Consider the following 26356-nt stretch of genomic DNA (forward strand, 5'->3'; position numbering starts at 1 on the left):
TATGATGGAGCTTCTTGTTCTGCCGAGATTGATCAAATTGCTTAGCCAAAACGACAGCTGCGTATAATTTATTCTTACATCATCGTAGTATCCGTTATACCATTAAATAAAAGAATTTGTGAAGTGTGAGGAAAGTGGCGGAATGTCATAGATCAGCGATACTATACACATACATCAGTGTTGGAGTGGAGACACGATGCAGCTGCATGCGGCGATGAAATTCACAAGTGTTCTCTGATAAGCGTGAGACGATCCTTAGACCTCGATATCGACGCCATATCAAAAATCCTACCAGCGACGCATCAGTTCTGTTAAAAATGTGCCAGCCGGCCTACAGAATTATGGCATAAATAAAAGGCTGTGTTTGAAGGGAACATTAAGAATACTTAACAGCTGACATGCACCCACTGTCTGGATTTCTTTTTCTTTTTTCCTTTCTTTGTTTTTGACCACAATAACATGAATTATTGATGACAAATGATGCGTTTAGTAAGTGTAAAGTAGTACTTACAACACCGGAGAATGTTGAAAAAAAACCGAGGTGACACGAATACCGTTAGTTGAAAGTATTTAAAGAGTACATGCAAGACAGATGAAGCTGGGATGAATCTCTCTCTCTCTCTCTCTCTCTCTCTCTTTTATTTCATCAAATAAAAACAATATGTTGGCTTTTCTGTAAAAGGTAATATTTTTATTTTCATAGAAACGGAGAGAAGGCTTTAAGATAAAAGTATTGGCACCCTCAGCTTCATCTGGCTCGCTTGTACTCTCATGCCAGACGATGTCGGTGGCAGGAGATCTGATAAATCACGGGCAAAAAACGCCGAAAAACGTGTGCTACGGATTAATTGCTTTTACCAAGTGTCAGTTTGTCAAACATTTCTTGTAACGTGCCATCAAAGAGACCTTGTGACGCAATGCTTACCAACCCTAATATTTTCGAGCTTCTCACTCAAAATCAGGTCCAGCTAAAAAAAAGGGAACCAAATTCAACCCATCACTTTCATTCAGAATCTTAGTATAAAAAAAAGGGGGGGATCGGAATTACATTTTGTTCTCGTAACGTCCATTACTTTACCATCTGATGGAAAAGTGTTGTTCAATTGACGCCTGGTCTTTCAAACGTGTGCTAACTGTGAGGAACATTTGCCAGCAGGTTGAAAAGGAATAAATGATATTTTTCCCCAATATAGTTTCACAATGCAGGAGGTCAAATGTGCGAAACAGCTCTACGATTTCCTGTGTGATACTTTTTTAGAATTCATGGTCAATCTAGATTCTAGACCAAGGCCAGACTTTCCCAGCTAAGCACAGCTGTGCCTCCAATTAGCACATTTTTTCCAAAGCCTGAATGGTTTGCATAATTAGCATGCGCCATACGTGCTCCATGTATTCATACAGCATGAATACAAATTGGGGATCAGTGAACACCGCTCAAAGGCCTTGCCCTTATCTAAACATGTTTAAAGCCTCAGTGAGAGTATTGACTGGCCAGCGTTTGATAGGTGTTCGCTCGATGTATGTTACAGTGCTGCTTTTTAGAGGCGCTTGTGCATCGATTGGCCACTAAATATCATATAATTGGCTCTTTAGTGTCTGAATAGTGCTGATTGAGTGTTTAAATAAACCCAGACATCTGTGTCCTAAGCAAGCACTTAAATTATTACAAAGCTGTTTTCTCCAGCTCTGTGTACACGGCAGCTCAGACGGCGTCGCGCTCGTCCCTGTGCTTTGTGAGACATTTTGCCTTGTGCCTGCTGTGTGGCTTTTTTCCTTACAAAATAGTTCATCAACCCGAGACCGATTCAGAAGATCGGCTTTTATAGACGAGGAGCCGTGTGGATAATACGGATAGAACTCAAAATCAAATGATTTGTTTAGTAACAATTTAACAATTCACATTGTCTCAAAGCTGCTTCATAGAGAGAGAAAAAAGAAATAAATATTGATCATAATAATAAGAAGAAGAGTAAAAATAAATTAATTAATACAGAGGTGGGAGTAAGTAACACGTGCAAGTCACAAGTAAGTCTCAAGTCATGAATGTCAAGTCAAAGTCGGGTCGAGTCTTTTTTTAATATTTGTCAAGCAAGTCTCAAGTCTCAAATTTGCGACTTAAGTCTGACTCGAGTCAAGTCGAGTCCCCCATCTCTGAGTCATTTAACTCAAGTCTGAGTCAAGTCTCAAGTCATGAATGTCAAGTCAAAGTAAGGTCGAGTCTTTTTTTAATATTTGTCAAGCAAGTCTCAATTCTCAAATTTGCAACTTAAGTCTGACTCGAGTTAAGTCATATGACTCGAGTCCCCCATCTCTGAAATACATACATTTAGAGTTTCAAAGTAATTCAAATATATTGATTTAAAATTTAAAATACTATATATATTTATCCCTGTCCCTGATGAGCAAGCCGGAGGCGACGGCGGCAAGGAAAAACTCCCTGAGAGGACATGAGGAAGAAACCTTGAGAGGAACCAGGCTCAGAAAGGAACCCGTCATCATTTGAGTGACACTGGACAGGAAATGATGTAAATGTAAATAACATAATTTCTACAACAGTTTATAATAGTGCAACCGAGAGCTACAGCACAGCAAAATTGTGCTCGATTAAAACGAAGAAGTGAAAGTTGCAACTTTGAAATATACTTAAGTATGAAATAACCAGCCGTGATTAGCTTCGGATTACTGGATTCAACCCCCAGCACCTCCACGCTGCCTCTCTTGGGCCCTTGAGCAAGACCCTTAACCCTTAGCTAACCCTGTGCTCTAATTCCAACTTCCAAACCAGGGATAAAGAAATTTCATTGTGTTGTAATGTATATGTGACAAAATAAAGACTTTTCTTCTTACGTTTCTAAAACATTTCCAAGCAATGACGCTGTCACTAACATTAACTAGATGAATTAATCAGAAGGGGGACACGGTGGCTTAGTGGTTAGCACATTCGCCTCACACCTCCAGGGTTGGGGGTTCGATTCCCGCCTCCGCTTTGTGTGTGTGGAGTTTGCATGTTCTCCCCGTGCCTCGGGGGTTTCCTCCGGGTACTCCGGTTTCCTCCCCCGGTCCAAAGACATGCATGGTAGGTTGATTGGCATCTCTGGAAAAATTGTCTGTAGTGAGTGAATGAGAGTGTGTGTGTGTGTGTGCCCTGCAATGGGTTGGCACTCCGTCTAGGGTGTATCCTGCCTTGATGCCCGTGACCCGAGGTAGTTCGGATAAAGCGGTAGAAAATGAGTGAGTGTGAGTGAGAATTAATCAGAAGTAAAAAACATTAACAACCGCTACTTAGCATTAGCTACAATCTGATTGGCTGTCGAGCGAATTACGAGATGGATATTTGCTGCTAGTTTGATAAGACATTAACAAAGAAAGCCTTAACCTTGTTGATGTTAGAAAACTTTAGAGGAACTAGCCTAGGATCCTTTATAGGATTTTTCCAATTAGATGGAGTTCGTGGCTCCATTTTAGGGAAGCCTTTCTTCCTCCAGCAAGTCACTGGACCTCAGGTGCGCTCAAGGGCGCTCGTGTTCAACACTGCGGTCTGATAGTTTATGCTTATTCAAGTACGGTAACAAAGTTTTCCAAATTTCTCAAAGTATTTCCCATCCCTCTTATTCACAATAGCGAGGAAGGGTTTCTGTGTTCCGAGTCAACGACAACCGGTCTGATGAGAGTCCCTGGTGATGACTCACCACCAAGCCACAGATGCAGAGTAGGAGGGTGTTGGAGAGGGCGGATGGCCATCTCTCTCTCTCTCTCTCTCTCTCTCTCTCTCTCTCGCTCTCTCTCTCTCTCTGTCACTGTTCTCACGGCGAGTGATAATAAGATGGCGAGTCTCTATCTCCTCTCACCTCCCCCCTGCTGGTGCTCCTCATCCCGGGCTTGATCTGCAGTCACCAGGTTGTGTTTGTGTATACATGAGCTTGTTTAGGGTGTTTCATGGTGTCTGTCGTTTGTGTCTCTGACGTAAATAAAGCTTTAGCTGTAAGAGTCGTCACGTAGCTTCGTCTCAAGACGTAGGCTTAATGTTTCCACAGTGGAGTTTGTCTTCAATAACAAGCATGATGACTTGGGAATACATTTAACAAACTGTGATCAAGCCTACAGAATGGGTCTTTCTTTTGTTTCTTTCTTTCTTTTGTTTCTTTCTTTCTTTCTTTCTTTCTTTCTTTCTCTCTCTCTCTCTCTCTATGTCTCATGGATAGTTCAGCGAAGTCTTTCTTTCTTTCTTTCTTTCTTTCTTTCTTTCTTTCTTTCTTTCTTTCTTTCTTTCTCTATCTCTCATGGATGGTTCAGTGAAGTCTTTCTTTCTTTCTTTCTTTCTTTCTTTCTTTCTTTCTTTCTTTCTTTCTTAATGTCTTTCTTTCTTTCTCTCTCTATCTCTATGTCTCATGGATAGTTCAGCGAAGTCTTTCTTTCTTTCTTTCTTTCTTTCTTTCTTTCTTTCTCTATCTCTCATGGATGGTTCAGTGAAGTCTTCATTTCTTTCTTTCTTTCTTTCTTTCTTTCTTTCTTAATTTCTTTCTTTCTTTCTTTATGTCTCATGGATAGTTCAGCAAAGTCTTTCACTATTTGTTTCTTTGTTCATTTCTTTCTTTCTTTCGTTCTTTCTTTCTTTCTTTCTTTCTTTCTTTCTTTCTTTCTTTCTGTCTCATGGATAGTTCAGCAAAGTCTTTCTTACTCTCTTTCTTTCTTTCTTTCTTTCTTTCTTTCTTTCTTTCTTTCTTTCTTTCTTTCTTTCAGCCACTTCACCACAAACCTTGAGACTTCACACACTTTCCTGAGAATTTCTTTTTGGTAAAGTAGCTCAGAAGCTTAAATAGAAGCTTAATGGTTAAAATACAGCCATGTAGTTGATTCAAAATATGTTCAACCTGAAATCTAATGATGATAACAAGCTCTAACAGCTCACTAATCCTCAGTCATATACTGTCATACACTCTACTCGGAGATTTCCATGTAAACTGAGTCCAATCTTTGAGCAGTAGAATTGTCTGATTGTCTGACTGATCGGATGATGTTTAGATAAGAAAATAACCGAGCAGGCAGCAGAAGAAAGTGAAAATTACAGTAACAAAAGCCCAGATGACGTATTTCTGCTTTATTTTTTATACACCACTGTGAATAAGACACGTTATTGGCTTCCAAAATATTGGAAAACTTGCCTTATCATCACATTATACGTCACCTACGGATCTACAACTTCTACAATCTAGAGAAGGATACAGTTCACACTGACAGTCTAATATCTCTAGCGTTCTTGTAATCATCTCGGATATTTATTCCGTAGGTGAGAAACCAATTTGCACTCACTCTGCATTCTATCTTCCTTTCCCTCCGTCCCCTTTTTCCAGGTGATTAACATAGTCGACGTCGGTCTCCCGTGAGCTTCTGCTGGAATGGACATGAAGGAGAGGCGGCAGCGCTCTCTGACACGAGGCAGGTACAGGGAAGAGCCTCACTACGTCACGTCGTCCATGGACGCAGACGAGCGTCACGTAAACCCGCAGAAAAGCTACAGCTCCAGCGAGACGCTTAAAGCCTACGAGCAGGAAGCACGGATGCACTACGGGCCTGAATCGGTAGAATACGTCGGGCAAGGTGAAACACACAACACTCCTTCGTCGCTTTCAGCCGTTCTTAATTTATTATGTTCCGCACTCTAGTCTAGACACGAGGAAAAACATGCTTAACTCCTGCCTTCACTCTGACTAATAGAAACTCTAAAACAAATGGCATCTTGATTAGATTTGATCTCTGCGTAATCCATTAATGCTTGTTTATGAATGCCGAAGTAATTGGATTTTCAGGCACGATGAAATTTTCATTTGCAGCCATTGAGAAAATCTGTTTTGATAACTTTATAACTTTAAGTAAGCAATCGTAACTGTTGTCAACAATCACCAGACACAGACGAGGGAATTCGAAAGACACGATGAGAGAATGAATCGGTATAGAATGCACGCGAGACGGTTTTAATCGGCGGTAATGCCGCTCGTTTTCTACGTCACCCTCGTTTAGAAAGCACCCTCGTTTTTTTTCCCTTTTATGCTTATTTCCACCGTGAAAAGTTTAGATGCTCGTCACTTTTTCGCTAGAATTATACACCATTCTTTTCAACAACAGGGTTCACTCATTATACCTCAGTATACCTCATTCTGAAAACTGGTGAAGTTTGATTGACAGGATTCAACTTCTGCTTAGTGAAAAAATTGCTTGTTTTTTTTTTTTTTAATGCTTTCGCAGCAACCTAATGCGTTCTTTTCGAGGACTTAGCAAACACAATTTCCCGAACAATGAATGCCACAGAATGTCAAACACAACGGAGCATTGCATTAATATTCAGTTCATTTCAATTCATTGTTATTTGTATAGCGCTTTTAACAATGGACATTGTCTCAAAGCAGCTTTACGGAACATAAGAAATATAGTACAAAAAAATTCAAGATTAATATAACACATAAGATCAAGATTAATATTAGACTTATATTTTAAATGGGTTTGTATTATTCCCTAATGAACAAGACTGAGGTGACTGACGTGACTGTGGTGAGGAAAAACTCCCTTAGATGGAAGAGAATGAAACCTTGAGAGGAACCAGACTCAAAAGAGAACCATTTGGGTTTCTTGTGGGAACCAAATTCAACTCTTCTTCTAATTGTATATACGGCTGGACAGGTGACATGCTACTCGTGTGGGGTTTCCAACGTTCTCGCAATGTTGACACAGGTTTCCTTTGGGGTCTCTGGTGTTCTCCTGCCTCCCAGAAACATCCCAGTTGTTTCCATGGTGAATTTGTGTGTGGATGCTGTGTGATGGACTGGTGTCCTATCAAGATTGTAACTCTGACTTGTTCCCAGTGTTCCCAGAATAGACTCCAAGGCCCGTATTCCTGACAATTCTTAGTACAAAGTGTTTGTCCTAGTGATGGAAATCTAGGAAAATTCTTAGAAATGTCGGCTTAAGATTCGCCTTAAGATTAAAGAAAAGATCCATGTAAAGATAAAAATTATTCATAAAGCATCTTAACCCTTAAAAGAGCTCATAAGGTCAAAAAGTGTTAGGAGTAGTGAGGAGGAATTTTAAGAGTTTCTGAGGAGAAAATGACCGAAAAGTGGAGGAAGAAGAAATGTGTTGTATATAATATTTAATAATGATAGTGAGTTAATAAGATGATACAGATTAGATGGTGTTGGGAATATTTTTGTGATCAATCATTTTAGAGATAACATCTCTGACACACACACACACACACACATATATTTTCTGCCACTATGTCATTTAGAGATACTGTACAGTAACATCTCTGAAACAGAGCTGAAATGCCATAGCGGCAGAAATGATAGAATTTGTCTCTAAGGCCACGTTCACACTGCAGGTAAAAGTGGCACAAATCTGATTTTTTTGGGGGGTCAAGTGACCAGGTCAGACTTCTTCAGGAGTAGTGTGAACACTCAAATCTAGCCCAGATCTGATTTTTTCAAATCAGATTCAGACCACTTCCATATGTGGTCCGGAATCAGACCCAAATCTGATTTTTTTCCAATGTGGCCGCAGTGTGAACAACCAAGGCGGATTTGATGCGACTTTTACGTCAATCTACATCGACATTCGTCACAATTATGCGCCGGCGAGTACGCACACAAACGTGACTACGCCTACAGAATGGTTCAGATAATCAAAAGTTGCCCTCGACATCCGAAAATTTTCAAAACACTGCGTCTCTGTGCTGCCATTACACAAACATTTAGAAAGAAAAGCGAATAATGCTTACTTCCTCCATAACCTCGCCAACTTTAGCGCAACGGCGTGCTGCGTGTGACGTCATTGTTATTGTTCGTTTGCGCATGCGGGTCAGTTCAAAACAGCAAACAGTTCACACTGGTATCTGATATAGGCCACATTTTAAAAGGTAATGTGAACAGCCAAACAAAAAAATCAGATCTGAGCAAAATATCCGAATTGAGCTTTAAGACTTGCAGTGTGAACGCGGCTTAAGACATTTCTGCACTGTGTCTACATTTACATTTACATTTATTACATTTATAACATACAGATGTTAGAGCATCTGTAATATGATCGGTCACGAATGTACAGTAATCCCGACACGATATAGTCTCAAATATCTTAACATAGAGACAAAGTGAAGGTTTATAATAGACCAGATTTTAAAGGTGCTCCTATTTTTTATTTTTTTTTTTTATTGGACAACCAATCACAGTCTTCAAAATAATCTGTCATACTTAGTAACAGGTTAAGCCCCGCCTCCTCTCTAAGATAAAAGTTGTTGTATTTTCCTTGCTCAGAGTTGCTCTGTGATTGGTCCTGAATCACTCTGAAGATAAGATTCCTAGAAGCTGAATTAAGAGCTCTCTGAGATCATTCTGAGAATTTTTATGAATACGGACTTACGAATGACACTAATGGAAATAATCAATCACCGGTGAAGATGTTTATTTCCCAAAAGTATCCTCTTAAGACACAGTAAGATTTGGTTGCTAAGCGAACATGACATGGACAAAACAAAGGCTTATATACAGTATCAGCCAATGAGAGAAACGTCTTCAGCCATCACGTGACCGGGTCCCTTAACCCGGTTTATCTTTTACTTGTTTGTGTTGGAAATTGAGGTTCAGTACGAATGCTTCAACAAAGAAATGATTTAGAAAACAAAAAAAAAAAAAAAAAAAAAACAAGCACAACTTTATTCTTGGTGGTTCACCGTACAAAAATAGTTCGGTTCTCTTGGCAGAACAGACGACTCCTACTGTCGACGTTTCTGCGTTATTAATCTTTTCTCTAAAAGCCCAGATCCTATATCATGAATGAGAAAGCAGGATTTAGGGATTTAGCTATATACACAATTCAGTTGTTGTAATGCACTTTCAATATGTCAGAGCCAATCAGAATAAAACAATAAAAGCTATTTACAATAGATTAATATAAAATAGGCAGCTTATAGAGAAACTTCAGCCCTGAACTCTGTGTAGTAGAATGTGTGTGTGAGAGATCTGAGTGTTTTTGTGGTCAGCGTACACAGCGGGGCCACCCAGAGTCCCTGCCGATGGTGTTAAGTGGCCTGAGCAATTCTCGAGGCTTGCTTATTGCAGGGGGTTTTGGCTTAAGAGGCTTAGAAGGTCCTCACATGCTGACGGGCTCAGAACACACCTGTGGTGTGGGGTTAAAATACAGGCAGTGTAGAGGATGGGGGGTAAGGTGAGTCAAGGGTAGCTACAGACGACGGTATTGGAACATGGCTAGTCAGTATAATGAGCGAGAGGTGTGGGATATTTTTACGTTTAGGTGTATGAGAGGTTGAAATATTAAATGTATTAGATTTTCAGGATTGGTGGGGAAATGGTTTTTAGTTCGGTTTGTATGAGACAGCAGACAAAAATCAAGGTGATTTGTGACAACATAGGCATCTATGAGCTCATGTATGTGGAAGAGGGCAGAAAGCACATTACTTTAAGTTAGTCACATGCCCTGTGAGCTAACAATTTAAAAAAATATGGTTTCCTAGCTTCATGTTTCAACCGGATCATCCAGCAAGATAACGTTTAACTTTATTCAAATATGGCGCGACGGGCAAAGTGTATTAAATACCAATGGATGTGAAGACAGAAGAACTCATGTGATCCCAGGAAAAGAGAAACACCAAACATTAGCAGCAAGGAAATGTGTCAGGGGACAAAAATCCAGACCCAAATGCAGGGATAGAAGATAGACAGGGATTCATTAAAACTGGCAAAATAAGATATTAAAACAAAAAAAACAAACACGTAAAACAAAGAACACCAGGTAAGAAAAGAAGAGGACTCAGCAAAATCACACAAAAAAATCACATAGTATATAATATACGTAACATATAGGTGTGTATATATAGCGTAACAACATATATTATATTATATATAGTAATAACATGATATATAATATAACATATAGGTGTATATATAGCGTAACAACATATATTATATTATATATAGTAATAACATGATATATAATATAACATATAGGTGTATATATAGCGTAACAACATATATTATATTATATATAGTAATAACATAGTATATAATATAACATATAGGTGTGTATATAGCGTAACAACATATATTATATTATATATAGTAATAACATGATATATAATATAACATATAGGTGTGTGTATATATAGCGTAACAACATATGTTATATTATATATAGTAATAACATAGTATATAATATAACATAGGTGTGTATATATAGCGTAACAACATATATTATATTATATATAGTAATAACATAGTATATAATATAACATATAGGTGTATATGTAGCGAGGTTAATTAGCAAGACATGAGGAACAGGTATGTGGGGGGGCAGGGTAGGGATCAACAAACGTGCGCGAGCACAAAACATGAACAAAGACACATGGCACGAAATCTAAACAAACCCAAGCCATCCTTCGGACAAAGGAAATATTCCGAGCCTTCGTGTTAAAATGGCAGTGAATAATAGTTTAAATGGTAGTTTAAATGCACCACTCACTGATAACCAGTATTACTGTGACAAAATCAGCAGTAGGAACCCCACCTGGTGACTTCATAACACAGCGACTGCTGACTTGCAGAGATAAATTCGCTAGATGTGTGAACCTAGAGTCAGCCTTTATGTCCAGTTGCTAGCTTTCATATGATTGTGGCTTGTATTTTGGTGGTGGCTTGTATTAGTTGGGCAGAAAACTTTCTCGTTACTGGATGTGTTGTCACTTTAATTATAGCCAACAAGAAATATGGAGATGTTAGACGAGCTGGGAGCTCATTAGCTATTGCTTTTTACAGTAGGTTCAAATAAAGTCTAAACAATCCTGACAGTCGGAAAGACATGTTATTACCCGAGCATGTGATGATACCAGCGTGTTTGGACTGTTGCCTCCTGTGCAGTGATGGCGAATCGGCTCCGGTTAATGAAGTAATTGGAGGTTTAGGATAAGGAGGGACGCTGTTGGATGAGAACTAGATTCGAAGCAGATAAACACATAGAACGTCTGCTTTGTGCTTGTTGCACGAATGCAGCTGACGTTTGTGATTTGACATAAAGCTGTGGGTAAGGGTTTGATTCAAATGCCAAGTAGGAAGTGGGAGAGTGAGCATCCCTGCCTTGTACCTCCACATAATGTGACACATAAGGAATAAAACATGACAGGAGATGCTGTTACAGTATAATAATCAACCATGGCATGGTGTGATGTGTCACCGAAGCTGATTATTTTCCTAGAACAGCGTTTCCTCTTCAACCCCAGAAATCTGGCATCTGGTAACAAATATAATACTTGCGTTAAATTGTATTTAATCTTGTGAGACAAGTCCCTGTTATCGCTTGTATTGTACTATCTATAATCTGCTTTCTTCGAAGACTTAACCGTAAAGTTACAGCTTTACTTCTGTCTGCTACAAGACCCTGACACTGGAGACTCCTTCCAGAAACGTCTTCAAGAAAGCATGACCGTATGTTAGCAGTGATTACATCCATGCATCTTTCTATGGAAAAGCTACTTCGTGGGAGACGTTACTATAAATATCCTGTTTGTTTGCATCTTTGTTCATTATCAAATGTCTTTATCACGTCTCACTCCACAGCGGTGGTTAATATGAAGCTCGTATGGAAGTAGACACTCAGGACTTTTAGAATTTGTAGTGTTTTATAAGTAGTTCTGTTTTTATCTAGTCTACTAGGGGAAATATATTCATAGGAAAGTTCCAAAGAAAGAAAAACGGTTTGTTTTGTTTTTTTCCACAGAAATGTTTGTATCTTTAAAGTACATGTGAGTATCAAACCCATGTCTGCTTTCTGAGACGCTCTAAGTGTTTTATAAGCAGCTAAATTTATCTTCAACCTCTAAAATTCTGTGTAAGGTTCTCAACAGTGGTGAAAACACACGTCTAAAACACACTGAGTCCTGAGTCGTTTTAGATCAGACTCACAGACAGAAAATCATTAATTTCTTTATACTGATTTAAAATGTACGAGGGTACGGTGTCTTAGTGGTTAGCACGTTTGCCTCACACCTCCAGGGTTGGGGGTTCGATTCCCACCTCCACCTTGTGTGTGTGGAGTTTGCATGTTCTCCCCGTACCTCGGGGGTTTCGTCCGGGTACTCCGGTTTCCTCCCCCGGTCCAAAGACATGCATGGTAGGTTGATTGGCATCTCTGGAAAATTGTCTGTAGTGTGTGAGTGCGTGAGTGAATGAGAGTGTGTGTGTGTGCCCTGCGATGGGTTGGCACTCCGTCCAGGGTGTATCCTGCCTTGATGCCCGATGACGCCTGAGATAGGCACAGGCTCCCCGTGACCCGAGGTAGTTCGGATAAGCGGTAGAAAATGTGAGTGAATGAATGATTTAAAATGTCCCATAAGACCATTGAGTTTCACTGTTCTGGTAAAAAGGTTAATACAAACTCTCTGTCCGGGCCGTTAATTAACACATTTTGAGCAGACAAGCGTTAAATTCAGTATCACTGGGGTTGAGTTAGTGATACTAGCCTCTGGTTATCGTTTGACACTACAGGTGAACTACAGACACCCGACTCGTTTAATAAACACACATAAAAGTTGTCTGACTTTCACAGAGATGAGTAATGCGTTTGGATAAATAGACTGTATGTGCCAGTGGATGACTGCATGCTTTTAATGAAGCCCTTTCAGATCAGGATGAGTTATGGATGGAGCGACTTTTCATCCTGGCAGCCGGCGCAGTAATAATTTTTCTGTCAGCGGTAACGAGTGATATGAAGCAGGAGCTGGAGTATAAGCTGGAATATCTGGAAGTAAACTCACGGCAGTATTTTTATCTGTTCCGAGACTTTTGTTTCATTTTTCGTTGGTAATCTGTTTATGACCGGTTCTAGGACGAAAGACGGAGGTGGAATTGAGAAGGGGAAGCGCCGGATCCTGGGGATTGATTATCAGGTATTAGATATTACAGTCGCTTCGCTACATCAGTATTGTTAATAAAGGTGTCGATGTCTTTTAGGTTGTCTGTGTGTGTGTTTGTGTGTGTGTGTGTTTGTGTATGTATGTGTGATTTGACAGAAAAGTTGCTAAAGCTGTTATTTCCTTTTCTCCTTTGGGGTTTGTTGTGTTTCCTGAGATCCTGGTTTGTTATTTCTTAAGCAGACATGATAGACGTTTTAATATATTCAGGTTCTGTAGTAAGAATTGAGTTGTTTTTTTTTTCCTCATGAGGTCGTTTAATTGGATTTGTACGAAGTGGGACACAAAGGTAGTGTAGTATATGCTGAAAGCCTGGTGAGTCTGTCTCACGAAAGGTGTTATAAAGTATTTGGTTTTATTTTTTTTCTAAGGTCGTGCACGTAAATTTCCTGATTTTTTGTTCTTTAATCTTCGTTGCAGATGATTTACATTTTTCGACATTAACAGATTTGATTATAGGAAGTTTTCAATACTTTCCCTTGAATATAGTTAATCAATGATTTTACACACACACACACACACACACACACACACACACGTTGCCAATCTGTTTCCCTTTCAGTCTCATTTTTAATTTCAGGACCAAATAAGAAGCCCCAAAGGACCGAGATCTTGCGAATGCGCTGGATGTCACAAGCTTCTTAAGACCCCGAGTCCTGGTGAATCTCCAAAGTGTATCACTGCACCAGATCGTCTGACAATGCAAAACAATATCCACCATATTCACCAGATGTCACTCCTTCTCTGGTGCACAGCCTTGTCTCGCTCCTGAGCTTGGGTTTCCTGTCTGTTGGGTTTCAACTGGGTTCTCCAGTTTCCTCCAACATGGATTAGCAATGCTTTCCTCTTTTTATTCCCTAGAGCTTGTCAGATTGTAGAGTATATGCATGGTGTTTATATGACGCTTAGATTTAGGCCAAAGTTATTAAGCGGTTCCTGAAGATGAATAAATGAAGTAGAACATTACAGTATGTCCTACAATTCCCAAAAGCAGTGCATTCACATTAGAGTCACATTTGTGACAGATGCTGTTTATCTCTTTTAGTATAAATGTGAGATTTTGTTGTTTCTGAGTGGTTTGATACTAAAGCACCATCTGATATTTGGTTTATTGCTGTTGAGTTGCGGTTCAGATTCTGGTAACAATGAGGTTATTACTGTGTGTGTGTGTGTGTGTGAGAGAGAGAGAGAGAGAGAGAGAGAGAGAGAGAGAGAGAGAGAGAGAGAGAGATTCAGTATAATTGTACTGCGGCTGATTAGGAAGCAGTAAATAGGTGCGTACGAGTGATAGACTGCTGAGAAAAATAACAGCTCTTTTGCAGTTTGGCGTTTTAATCACCAATTATCTCTAAAACCCGTAACACTCGTGTCCCTTTTACTGCTGCACTTTGTCCATCTTTTTCCTGTCAGGAATCATGACACTGTCCTTTTGACCCATTTTTGGTGTCCAGTACTGTGGTAAGTTCAACACACACTGTTAGCATAAGAAGAATGTATTGCATTCCCTTTTTAACAGCATATCATTTGCCAGAATGAAGGTTAGCAATAGACATTAGAGGTTATTAAAAACACATTTAAGGTTCTGTACAACAGACCTGTGTGTTATAAGGTTATATCTGGGAACATTAAATGTATGGACATTCCAGCTAGTAAAACTCAACAGTACTGAAATCTATGTTTACAGACCTGAACTTTACAATTATGTGAAATGTATTATTACGTGAATATTATTGAAGTGTTCTCTTTCAAATCTTTTTAAGATCTGAAATAAATTTCAAGCCGTTCCTAATTTAAATATTTCTACATATGTTTTACATTTAAAATTCTTTAAGCTAATTTGATCAAATAGTTAGCTAATAGAAGGTATTAATCTCACTGCTATCTGATCTAAACCAAAATATTAGTTCTTACTGTATAAATTGTTTAAATAATTGCAAATACAGTGACTACCTTACCTGTTCCAGTTCCCATGGCAACAAGCACCAGTGTGTTTGTCCTCGTCGTGTCTCCGCCCTGTCCTGTCACTGGGTTGTTATCTGATTGTGTCCACCTGTTTCGTGTTGGTTGTTAGTTAGATCACCTGTTCACACCTTCTTGTGTCTTTGCAAAGGATTTTATGGTACATATTTGTGCACGGTGGGCACGGTGGCTTAGTGGTTAGCACGTTCGCCTCACACTTCCAGGGTTGGGGGTTCGATTCCCGCTTCCACCATGTGTGTGTGGAGTTTGCATGTTCTCCCCGTGCCTCGGGGGTTTCCTCCGGGTACTCCGGTTTCCTCCCCCGGTCCAAAGACATGCATGGTAGGTTGATTGGCATCTCTGGAAAATTGTCTGTAGTGTGTGATTGTGTGAGTGAATGAGAGTGTGTGTGTGTGCCCTGCGATGGGTTGGCACTCCGTCCAGGGTGTATCCTGCCTTGATGCCCGATGACGCCTGAGATAGGCACAGGCTCCCCGTGACCCGAGGTAGTTCGGATAAGCGGTAGAAGATGAATGAATGAATGAATATTTGTGCCCTTCCTTGTTTCCTGTCCCATGATTTTCGACACCGTGATTAGATTTCCGATTTCTGTTGGATTTGCCCTTTTAAATCACACTTAGGTCATGACTAATCAACCTGTGTTTTAACTGTATATAGAACATCTACAGCTAGTCAGTTTTTCTGTTGGAGTTAAAATAGAAGAAAGGTTTTAATTAGACCGTGTTGTGTTTATTTTCTGCACCCGGTTCACCTTGCATGATGATTGGCTAGAAGAGTGAATCCTACAACAGCAAGGTCACCTGAAATGAACCCTCAGTGTTGAAGTTTTTGTTGCTCATTTGTTTATTTTTCATCAAAATATTTCAAATACTTAGCTCGTAAACCTTATATTACCGAAGTATCAAGATCATTGTCTTGTCATGTGCCCAGTTAAATCTTTAGCGTCTTTAAGGCATCTTGTTAAGGCTTAATTGGTGTAACGACTTGGTAATTAATGTCAATCGATGTCTCTGGTCAGTCAGGGCTCACAGGGTTAATTACCTCAGTCATGTGGTGTTTATTTATTTACTACCTGTATGACGGCTGATAAACCGTTGTTCGATGGAAGAGTGAGAATCACATCAGGGCCCCTATTCGTAAAGATTCCCAGAATGATCTCAGAGAGCTCCTGATTTAGCTTCTAAATTTTTATGAATCTTGTCTCTACCCCTGCCCTGTCCTGCTCTTGGTTTGTTAGCTGACTGTGTCCACCTTAAGTGTTAATTGTTGATAGCATTTATTTTTTTTTTAATTGTCTTTATAGTGCATATTTGTGCATTATCTTATTTACTGTTTCAGGATATATATATAAACTCACTGGCCACTTTATTAGGTACACCTTACTAGTACCGGTGTGGTCTTCTGCTGCTGTAGCCCATCCGCATCAAGGTTCGACGTGTTGTGCGTTCAGAGATGCTCTTCTGCATACCTCGGTTGTAACGAGTGGTTATTTGAGTTACCGTTGCCTTTCTATCAGCTCGAACCAGTCTGGCCATTCTCCTCTGACCTCTGGCATCAACAAGGCATTTGCGCCCACAGAACTGCCCTCACTGGATATTTTCTCTTTTACGGACCATTCTCTGTAAACCCTAGAGATGGTTGTGCGTGAAAATCCCAGTAGATCAGCAGTTTCTGAAATACTCAGACCAGCCCGTCTGGCACCAACAACCATGCCACGTTCAAAGTCACTTAAATCACCTTTCTTCCCCATTCTGACGCTCGGTTCGAACTGCAGCAGATCGTCTTGACCATGTCTACATGCCTAAATGCATTGAGTTGCTGCCATGTGATTGGCTGATTAGAGATTTGCGTTAACGAGCAGTTGGACAGGTGTACCTAATAAAGTGGATAGTGAGTATATATATATATATATATATATATATATTTCTGTCTATTAAAGAATCAATATTTGAAGTGCAGCAGTGCAAAGGATAATTCCATAAAATCCCAGTGACTTTGCCAGTGGCGTTTGTTGGTTCCATCCAGGCTTCTTTTTTCAGTATTTTCAGTAACAGCTGATCTGAAACTGTACAATTAAACATCATCTGTTTTTTTTTTGTCTAATCTGTACTGTATCTATCCAGTTAAAGTGAGTTTATTAACCCCAAATCTGGAATGTTATGTACAGTAATTGGTCTTTCACCCATTTCAAATGCATTCCCTTGACCTATACACTAGCTCTGATCAAATGCTATAGAAAGTAGCAGCCAGAGACGAAACGTGAGCATCAGTTACTGTACGTGAGCCTACTGTACATCTCGTTACAGAAAACCTCCATCTCCCTTAAGCGAACGGCGACCTTGTCCTCGCTCCTCTCCCAGTGCAGCTGCTGTAAAATAGAGCAGCTACAGGAGCTTGTACTCCACTCGCACTTACTTTCCACACCGACTGCTCCTCTCTGGGGTGGTGGATGGGTTTTAGGGGCCACAGATACAAATAGAAAGATAAAATAAGCTTTAAAGGAACGAGGCACTGCAGCCGGACTGCGTTTGATTCCTAGCTTCTGTATGTTAAGGCGCTTTCTTAACTATTTGCCCAAATCAGAGAGAAATGAATGCATTGACACTGAGCAGAATTAAATTAAAGATAAAAAGCACAGGGACTTACGTAAAGGGTGCTGTCTTGTGACCGAGCGTACCCCTGTATCCGTCCAGGACATCACGGTGCGCGTGGAAGACGTTGTCCGAGATGTCCAGTAACTTAAACAACATCCTTCTTTCTGACACTACGGTCAGAGATTTCAGATCCTCTCCATATCAGAGAATAATGAAATTCATACAATGCATATTTATATATATTTCGATTTTATTTGTGTAGCACTTTTAACGACAGGTTGTTGTTCTTGAAGACCTGATGTAGCTGGTATCTCCTCGTAGAATGAAGCGGAATCCAACTGGATCTGGTGCATCTCTAGATATTTCAGGAGCCTCACAGAGTCAGACTCATCTCAATAAAGGTCCAAAAACCTCATGACACGGAACACAACTGAAGCTGGTACAATCTCTGGATGCTTTGGGATGGGTAGAACAAGAGAAACAGGGGTTAGAGGAATCAGCGGAGCTGCTGTTTATAATATTAGAAAGCATAAGACAGATCACATTAAGAGAATTCACTGTACAGGTGGAGACACTCACTCATTACCTGCATGTTCTCTGAGATGATGGTGTTCTCTTTAATGAAGATCCAGAAAAACTACTGTTTCTAAGAATATGACAAATCAACTAAGAGTTGAAGATTTTGCTGTTAATACATAGTGGGCTAGCATGAAGCTCTTCTCTTGTCGTTTTCTTTTCTTTTCATTTCTCTTCTCTTCTCTCCTCTTCTTTTGTTTTCTCTTCTCTTCTTTTGTTTTCCCTTCTCTTCTCATCTCTTTTCATCTCTCTTCTCCTCTCATGTTTTCTCTTCTCTTCTTTAGTTTTCTCTTCTCTTGTCTTCTCTTCTCTCCTCTTCTTTTCTCTTCTCTTCTCTTCTTTTGTTTTCTCTTCTCTTCTCATCTCTTTCCAATTCTCCTCTCCTCTCATGTTTTCTTTTCTCTCCTCTTCTTTTCTCTTCTCTTCTCTTCTTTTGTTTTCTCTTCTCTTCTCTTCTCTCCTCTTCTTTTCTCTTCTCTTCTTTTGTTTTCTCTTCTCTTCTCATCTCTTTTCATTTCTCTTCTCCTCTCTTGTTTTATCTTCTCTTCTCTTCTTTAGTTTTCTCTTCTCTTGTCTTCTCCTCTTTTGTTTTCCCTTCTTTTCTCATCTCTTTTCATTTCTCTTCTCCTCTCATGTTTTCTTTTCTCTCTTCTTTTCTCTTCTCTTCTCTTCTCTTCTCTTCTCTTCTCTTCTCTTCTCTTCTCTTCTCTTCTTTAGTTTTCTCTTCTCTTGTCTTCTCCTCTTTTGTTTTCCCTTCTTTTCTCATCTGTTTTCATATCTTATCTCCTCTCATGTTTTCTCTTCTCTTCTCTCCTCTTCTTTTCTCTTCTCTTCTTTTGTTTTCTCCTCTCTTCTCATCTCTTTTCATTTCTCTTCTCTCATGTTTTCTCTTCTCTTCTTTCCTCTTCTTTTCTCTTCTCTTCTCTTCTTTTGTTTTCTCTTCTCTTCTCATCTCTTTTCATTTCTCTTCTCCTCTCTTGTTTTCTCTTCTCTTCTCATCTCTCTTCTCTTCTCTTCTCTTCTCTTCTCAGTGGACTGCCATCTGATCTAGGGTGTATTCCTAACTAATGAGTGTTCCCAGGGTAGGTTCCAGATCAAGCTGTTATTAAAGATGAGTGAAGGGATCAATACACTCCAGGAAGACATTAGAATCAGCTTCTCTTAGAAGTGGACTGTACTATTAGACCCGGGGTTTTGGGTTTGTTTCTGACCAAACAAATGTTGCTTATGTATAAAAAGCACATGCTCTTGGCTCGCAATCCTAAACCAACCCACACCACGAGCTTGATATCCAGTCACATTTCACGGCCGTACTTTAATTTCCTATTATTCCTGACAGAGGAACAACGAGTCGTGTTGGCAGCACCGGGCTTGCGGGCCATGCCGGACTCAGCAGGGCTTCTGCATCAGTGTGGGCCATATGCTTAGGGAGGTGAGAAGGTCCTCGAATGCTCATAAAGTCCGTGTGTGCAAGTGAAGTGCTTCTCCGGCAGCCCAAGCACTCCCTGTTCCTCCCTTTAGGGCATGTTATGGCTCCACAACATCTGCTGTCACACACTTACCTCTGAATATCTAAGGCTGCACTAAACACCCAAACAGCAGAGCGTTGAACTGAAGCCGAGAGGAAGAAAAAAATGACAAGGAAAGAAAAAGAAAAGCAGGCTTTTTAATGTATCCGTTCGACATGAATTTACACCTGACTCTCATGTAAATACAGCTAATTTAACAAACCTCATGATAGGATTTCATTTGAAATGATTGCTGTAGGCTCTCAGAGTTTAACCATGAGGGACGTCACTGGAATGTATTCACGCTATTCGTACTCTTTAACTCGCAACGAAAATGAAATTACGCATTAATGTTACTCTTTTATTCCCTCTTACTTGCCGCTATTATGCGAATGGATTAGTATATGGCTCGCAATTAAAGATCATTTCCCGTTTGTAGATAAGGACGTTCGGCCGACGCTTCAGAGAGGTGTGTGTGTGTGTGTGTGTGAGTGTGTGTGTGTGTGTGTTACAGAGGATGCAGTGGAATATGAATGAGTTCTAGACATGAGCAGTGAGGAATCTGCGATTATGCGCTGAGTAAACACCAGACCCTGAGCAGAGAGAGAGCGGTGCAGGGTTCCTGTGCCTGTGTTCAGTGTTGATGTGAGGCAGCTGGTGTTTGTGTGATTCTTCTGTTCACGTACAAGTTAACCTTGACTTGTGGACTGAGGCTTTGATTGCACCCAGTGGTGTAGTGTTTGTGCTCTGTGCAGGGGCATGTGGGTTATTTAATAAATGGCACCACCTTCTGTTCTCTTCTCTTCTCTTCTCTTCTCTTTTCTTCTCTTCTCTTCATCAATTCTTCTCTTCTCTTCATCCATTCTTTTCTTCTCTTCTCTTCTCTTCTCTTCTCTTCTCTTCTCTTCTCTTCTCTTCTCTTCTCCTCTCTTCTCTTCATCCATTCTTTTCTTCTTTTCTCTTCTCTTCTCTTCATCTATTCTTCTCTTCTCTTCTCTTTTCTTCTCTTCATCCATTCTTCTCTTCTCTTCTCTTCTTTTCTCTTCTCTTCATCTATTCTTCTCTTCTCTTCTCTTTATCCATTATTCTCTTCTCTTCTCTTCATCCATTCTTCTCTTCTCTTCTCTTCTCTTCTCTTCTCTTCTCTTCTCTTCTCTTCATCTATTCTTCTCTTCTCTTCTCTTTATCCATTATTCTCTTCTCTTCTCTTCATCCATTCTTTTCTTCTCTTCTCTTTTCCCTATCTCTCTTCTCTTCTCTTCTCTTCTCTTCTCTCCTTATATATTCCTCTTCTCCTTATCTCTCTTCTCTTCTTTCCTTTCCTTATCCACTCTCCTCTTCTCTTCTCTTCTCTTCATCCATTCTTTTCTTCTCTTCTCTTTTCCTTATCTCTCTTCTCTTCTCTTCTCTGGTCTTCTCTTCATCTATTCTTCTCTTCTCTTCTGTTTATCCATTCTTCTCTTCTCTTCTCGTCTCTTCTCTTCTCTTCTCCTTATCTCTCTTCTCTTCTCTTCTCTTCTCTTCTCTTCTCTCCTTATATATTCCTCTTCTCCTTATCTCTCTTCTCTTCTTTCCTTTCCTTATCCACTCTCCTCTTCTCTTCTCTTCTCTTCATCCATTCTTTTCTTCTCTTCTCTTTTCCTTATCTCTCTTCTCTTCTCTGGTCTTCTCTTCATCTATTCTTCTCTTCTCTTCTGTTTATCCATTCTTCTCTTCTCTTCTCGTCTCTTCTCTTCTCTTCTCCTTATCTCTCTTCTCTTCTCTTCTCTTCTCTTCTCTTCTCTTCTCTCCTTATATATTCCGCTTCTCCTTATCTCTCTTCTCTTCTCTCCTCTCCTTATACATTCTTCTCTTCTCTTCTCTTCTCTTCTCTTCTCTTCTCTTCTCTTCTCTTCTCTTCTCTTCATCCATTCTTTTCTTCTCTTCTCTTTTCCTTATCTCTCTTCTTTTCTCTTCTCTTCTCTTCTCTTCTCTTCTCTTCTCTTCTCTTCTCTTCATCCATTATTCTCTTCTTTTCTCTTCTCTTCTCTTCTCTTCTCCTTATCTCTCTTCTCTTCTCTTCTCTTCTCTTCTCTTCTCTTCTCTTCTCTTCTCTTCTCTTCATCCATTCTTTTCTTCTCTTCTCTTTTCCCTATCTCTCTTCTCTTCTCTTCTCTTCTCTTCTCTTCTCTTCTCTTCTCTTCTCTTCTCTTCTCTTCTCTTCTCTTCATCCATTATTCTCTTCTTTTCTCTTCTCTTCTCTTCTCTTCTCCTTATCTCTCTTCTCTTCTCTTCTCTTCTCTTCTCTTCTCTTCTCTTCATCCATTCTTTTCTTCTCTTCTCTTTTCCCTATCTCTCTTCTCTTCTCTTCTCTTCTCTTCTCTTCTCTTCTCTTCTCTTCTCCTCTAACAGCACAGACTCTATGAACTGCCTGATGTTTACACCTGTCTCTCAAGATCTGATTAATTGTAGCACACTTTACATGTGTTAAATATTTCAACAATCATTCACCCACTTTCAGCTTTTTAAATCGATTTAAAAGACTTAAATCGATTTAATATAAGATCTATTTCGATAAGATCTATTTTTTAATTTAAATTTAAAATACTTAAATGTTTTTTTTTTTTGTTTTTTTTTAAATAATAAATCATAATCTCATTTAGCGAGATCAGAGCCCATACAGGCTCAAAGGCACTAAGGGATTTGTGGAAAATGTGATTGGTGGAAAAAAAGCGTTTGTAGGAATAGTTTGTTTTTGTCTTTCTGCACATTGTGTGAGCAACTCGATCGTTTTGTGAATGTCTAGATATAATTAAAGAGAAAAGAGATAATGTAGGGCAAATGAATGGCACACATGCTAATTTTCATTAACAGGGATTGTTATGACTTGTTATTTATTCTCTGAAGCAATTAATTATCCTCCCTCCGGGCAGAAAGAAGAATACTGAATACAGTGTGTTCTTTGCACATTAAAACCTCCAGTACTCGCTGTCAATAGATAAATCGACATGTTTTTCCATTAGCGGCACAGCACACGGATCTTTCAATTCCAGTCCGCACTTTCCCTCCGTTCCGGCTCCTGACTGAATAAGGTAATGAACGCTGTGCGGGCCTTGATTACCTGGCCAGGAGCACGGAGAGCTGGAATCAAAACGGAGATTAAAATGGAGATTGACTGGAGATCCATGAGGACCGACTCGAAACACTAGCTATATAGTATTGGTATAGTATATGTAAATGCAGAATAAACCATTATATTGCCTCAGCAGTGCACGGAATCCATTACGTCGTTCATATTTCTTCAGCTCTTCCAGCTGAGACACGGATTCACATGTAGAGCGCATGTGAATTGTGCTTCTGGGACCTGGAGTTCACTTGGTGTTTGGACCATACAACGGACCAAGGCTCAGACGAACTGATTGTCCAGTCGGAGACGTTCCTCTTTTCTGTGTGTTTACTGTATGTAAGCGACGAGTCGGTCGACCCTACCGTCCGATTAGTCATATAGACCATGAACGACAAGAAGAAGAGAAAATAGTTAGATTTCCACCCGATTTGTTCATCCTTAACCCTAGATCATGTTATAAAAGACATATCCTATTAACTGGCACTTGGCATTTGTCTGTACATTCAGGATAAAATCCACGACTGGAGCTGAACACGTTGAGCAGTTGAGGGATAAAAGCTGACACCAGACTCTCACATTCCAGTCAATACCACTATGTTTTTTTAGATTTGTATATGAGATGTATCCCAATACAGGCTTTACAATACAATACTGACCCAAATAAATATTCATTTTCAGCTAAACACGTTTATTTTGTAATCACAACAAATCAAGCCGCTGCCATACTCAATATATTGCGTTGTGTCGTTGGCAGCGTTATTAATATAGAAAGATTCACTGATGGTAGAAGATATTTTTATAACCTTTATTTATCAGAGAAGGTTAAGGGCCTTACAGTACCTTAATCAAGGGCCCAACAGTGGCAGATTAGTGGTGCTGGGGCTTGTGAGATGTGATGTGAGAGTGTGATTCACATCAAGGTTAGAGACCAGAGAGTGAACATTTCGTCGCTGTCAGGCAGAATCCTCGTATCCTCGTACGGCGAAATTAAAAAAACGCCATACCTTATCTGCAGTGCACAGGGTTTAGTCCGCGTTGCAGTGGATTGTCTTGCGCTAAATTCCTGTCCTCAGACGAGCACCAGAACTAGCGGGGATCAAGATTTTTTTTTCTTTGAGCCCAGTGTTTTGAAGACATTTACCTCAGAAGACGTGTTGATTCGTTGCGACTCTTCTTGAGGAGAAATATGCCGTGAAGCTCTCCTGCGGAGTGAGGAAGAGGTGGACAGTTGAAGTGTCCAATGGAGTTATGAGATTTGCGCTCAAGCTATTTTCAAGACTTTAGATTGGTTTATAACTTGTAAAAATAACAGACCCACGTGGGGACTGACCAATAGCATCGATACTGTATGTGAAAAAATAAGAAATTGACCAAATTTGGACATACGAGGTTTCCGCCCGACAGCGACAATATGCAAATATGGTGTTTTCTTGAAAGAACTTTCAGATGGCTATTGATGTGAATCCTGGACAGTGTGTTAGTATATTACTTTGCAGTTACGTAGCTAGTTCACAGACAGACATGAACACCATCATACAGTCTTCATTATTGTACTTTATTAGCTCACCATGTGTTATTACACTGTTAGTTCCACTTCTCAAAACAAGTCCTGGGCAGCAGACTGGAGCTTAACCCTGGGAGCTAGCTAATGAATGTAGCATTTGTCTTACTGTAAGAGGATTGGCTTCCATTTTCTATGCTATTTCTACCAGCGAACAAATCCTCACATTTCTTCACACATTTTAAATGTATCAGTTTTCACAAGAAGTTGAAAAGTTGAATATGTGGGCCATAAAATGTCTCCTCAGGAGAAACCTGCATGACTCTAAACATTTCCATTTACATACTTATCCAGATCGATTGACATTTTTAGTTCATTTTATACAACTGAGGGTTAAGGGCCTTTCTCAGGGGCCCAGCAGTGGCAGCATTGTGGATCTGGGATTCAAACTCACAACCTTCCAATTGGTAGTACAACACCTTAACCACTAGGCAACCACATTACATCCTAAACACACTTTAACACCCAGTCTGGATGGCATTACACTTACATGGGGTCCTTACATGGGGTAACTTCCTATTTTGCAGGTTCTCCCCTGTGACCTACTGTTTTTCACCACTCATCTTGTCATTATACACACGGCCAAATGTGGCTTGGAAAAAAAAGATATCTGGGTTGTTGCTACTGGCTGTATTCAGACTTGTAATGCATTTATGACCATCCCCTACGTATAAACTGTTCTCAAATCACAAAACAAAAACGATAACGATGTAGCTATGCTTCTCATAGCTACAATGTGAATATTAATAATTGAATTGTATCGTCATATTTTTACCAAACTTTGGTTGGCCCCTTGCTGAAATAAGAGAAACCTCTGGACCCTGCTGGAAACTTATTGCCGTCCAAATGCAAGGTTTTTTATCAGCGCGCAGGCAAAATTTTATCAGACTCCCCTCGATCCCTACTGACTAATCCAATCTGGATAGGGCTTAAGAGGACTTTAGAGTGGAGCAGAGGTTAAACTCAGTGAAACTCTGCCACCTTGCAGTTCTCGGGAACAACAAACGGAGCTTAGCTTTGGCTAGCTTAGCTGAGTTAAAAATCTACATTTAATCTAATGTGCCTCAAAGCTATTAATTCCCATTCTTTTGCGTTGAAAGCTTCGGAGATCGTCTTGTCTTTGTGTACGTTACAAATCGTGTAGCGTACACACTTCCACCCACTTCCTGACACTGTATATGTCCCAAGATTCCACATACTTGATTTCAGTTTGCCCTTGAATTAGTTTGTATATTTAAACCCTTGCATGTCTTTGTTCTGTGTGCTGGGTTGTTAAGCATGTACCTGTCTCTCACTACAGAAACCTTTTGTTCCTTGTTGTGCATCTCCTGATGTCCTCTTGTTGTGTTTCGGAATAAACCCTTTGTAGACGAACCCACCACCTGTTTTTCCCCAATGAAGTGCCATTTTCTTTATCACGTCTCAATCCACAGTTAATATACTGTAAAGCTCATATGAAAGTAGACACTCGGGATTTTAAGAATTTGTAGTGTTTCACACGTCCCATAAGAGGGTTAAACATCTACACCTCATTGCATTACATAACCCAAGTAAAGCGATCAAACAACAAATATGTTAAAAGCATTTTAGAGTATTTCACTTAAGTACATTTTTAAAAACGAGTGTAATCAGTGATACGGCGGTGTCATAGGGTGCGATGGAAAGCTTTAAAGAGTCACTGTTACCACCCAGAAGTTGCCATTGTCATCTGTCATCTCCATCATTTTAATGGAGTGATTAAGAAGACAGAAAGTGTGTGTGTTTAAAATGAGTGCAGAGGATCAGCCCCTATGATAGTAAATTGATAATACTGCTGAAGAACATCTTCCATTTCCAAATGTCTGGTCTGTTATTGTTAACAACAAACAGAGTCGATAGTGTAATTATCTGTAGGGCGTCTCCTTGTTCAGTCAGGGATCGATAGGCTAAAAAACACTGATCTCAGACCTAAAGAGGGTCATAATTCTAAAGACAGTCACAAATAATTCTCTCTCTCTCTATTTCTCTCTCTCTCTCTCTCTCTCTCACATCGATTCTTTTTTCACTTCTTGAATCCAGACATCC

General features: G+C 39.8%; 1 protein-coding gene across 2 annotated transcripts in view; it reads left to right on the top strand.

Moving 5' to 3' along the window:
• tenm2b (teneurin transmembrane protein 2b) overlaps window positions 1-26356 on the top strand; it is a 308065-nt gene that overhangs the window by 44476 nt on the left and 237233 nt on the right. For both annotated transcript variants that reach the window (XM_060890770.1, XM_060890768.1), the window contains exon 2: window positions 5352-5598. In XM_060890770.1, the coding sequence (XP_060746753.1) occupies window positions 5397-5598 (202 nt within the window). In that variant the 5' untranslated portion in view covers window positions 5352-5396. The remainder of the gene's footprint in view (window positions 1-5351; window positions 5599-26356) is intronic.

This window comes from Tachysurus vachellii, chromosome 17 (genome assembly GCF_030014155.1).
Source record: "Tachysurus vachellii isolate PV-2020 chromosome 17, HZAU_Pvac_v1, whole genome shotgun sequence".
NCBI lineage: Eukaryota > Metazoa > Chordata > Actinopteri > Siluriformes > Bagridae > Tachysurus > Tachysurus vachellii.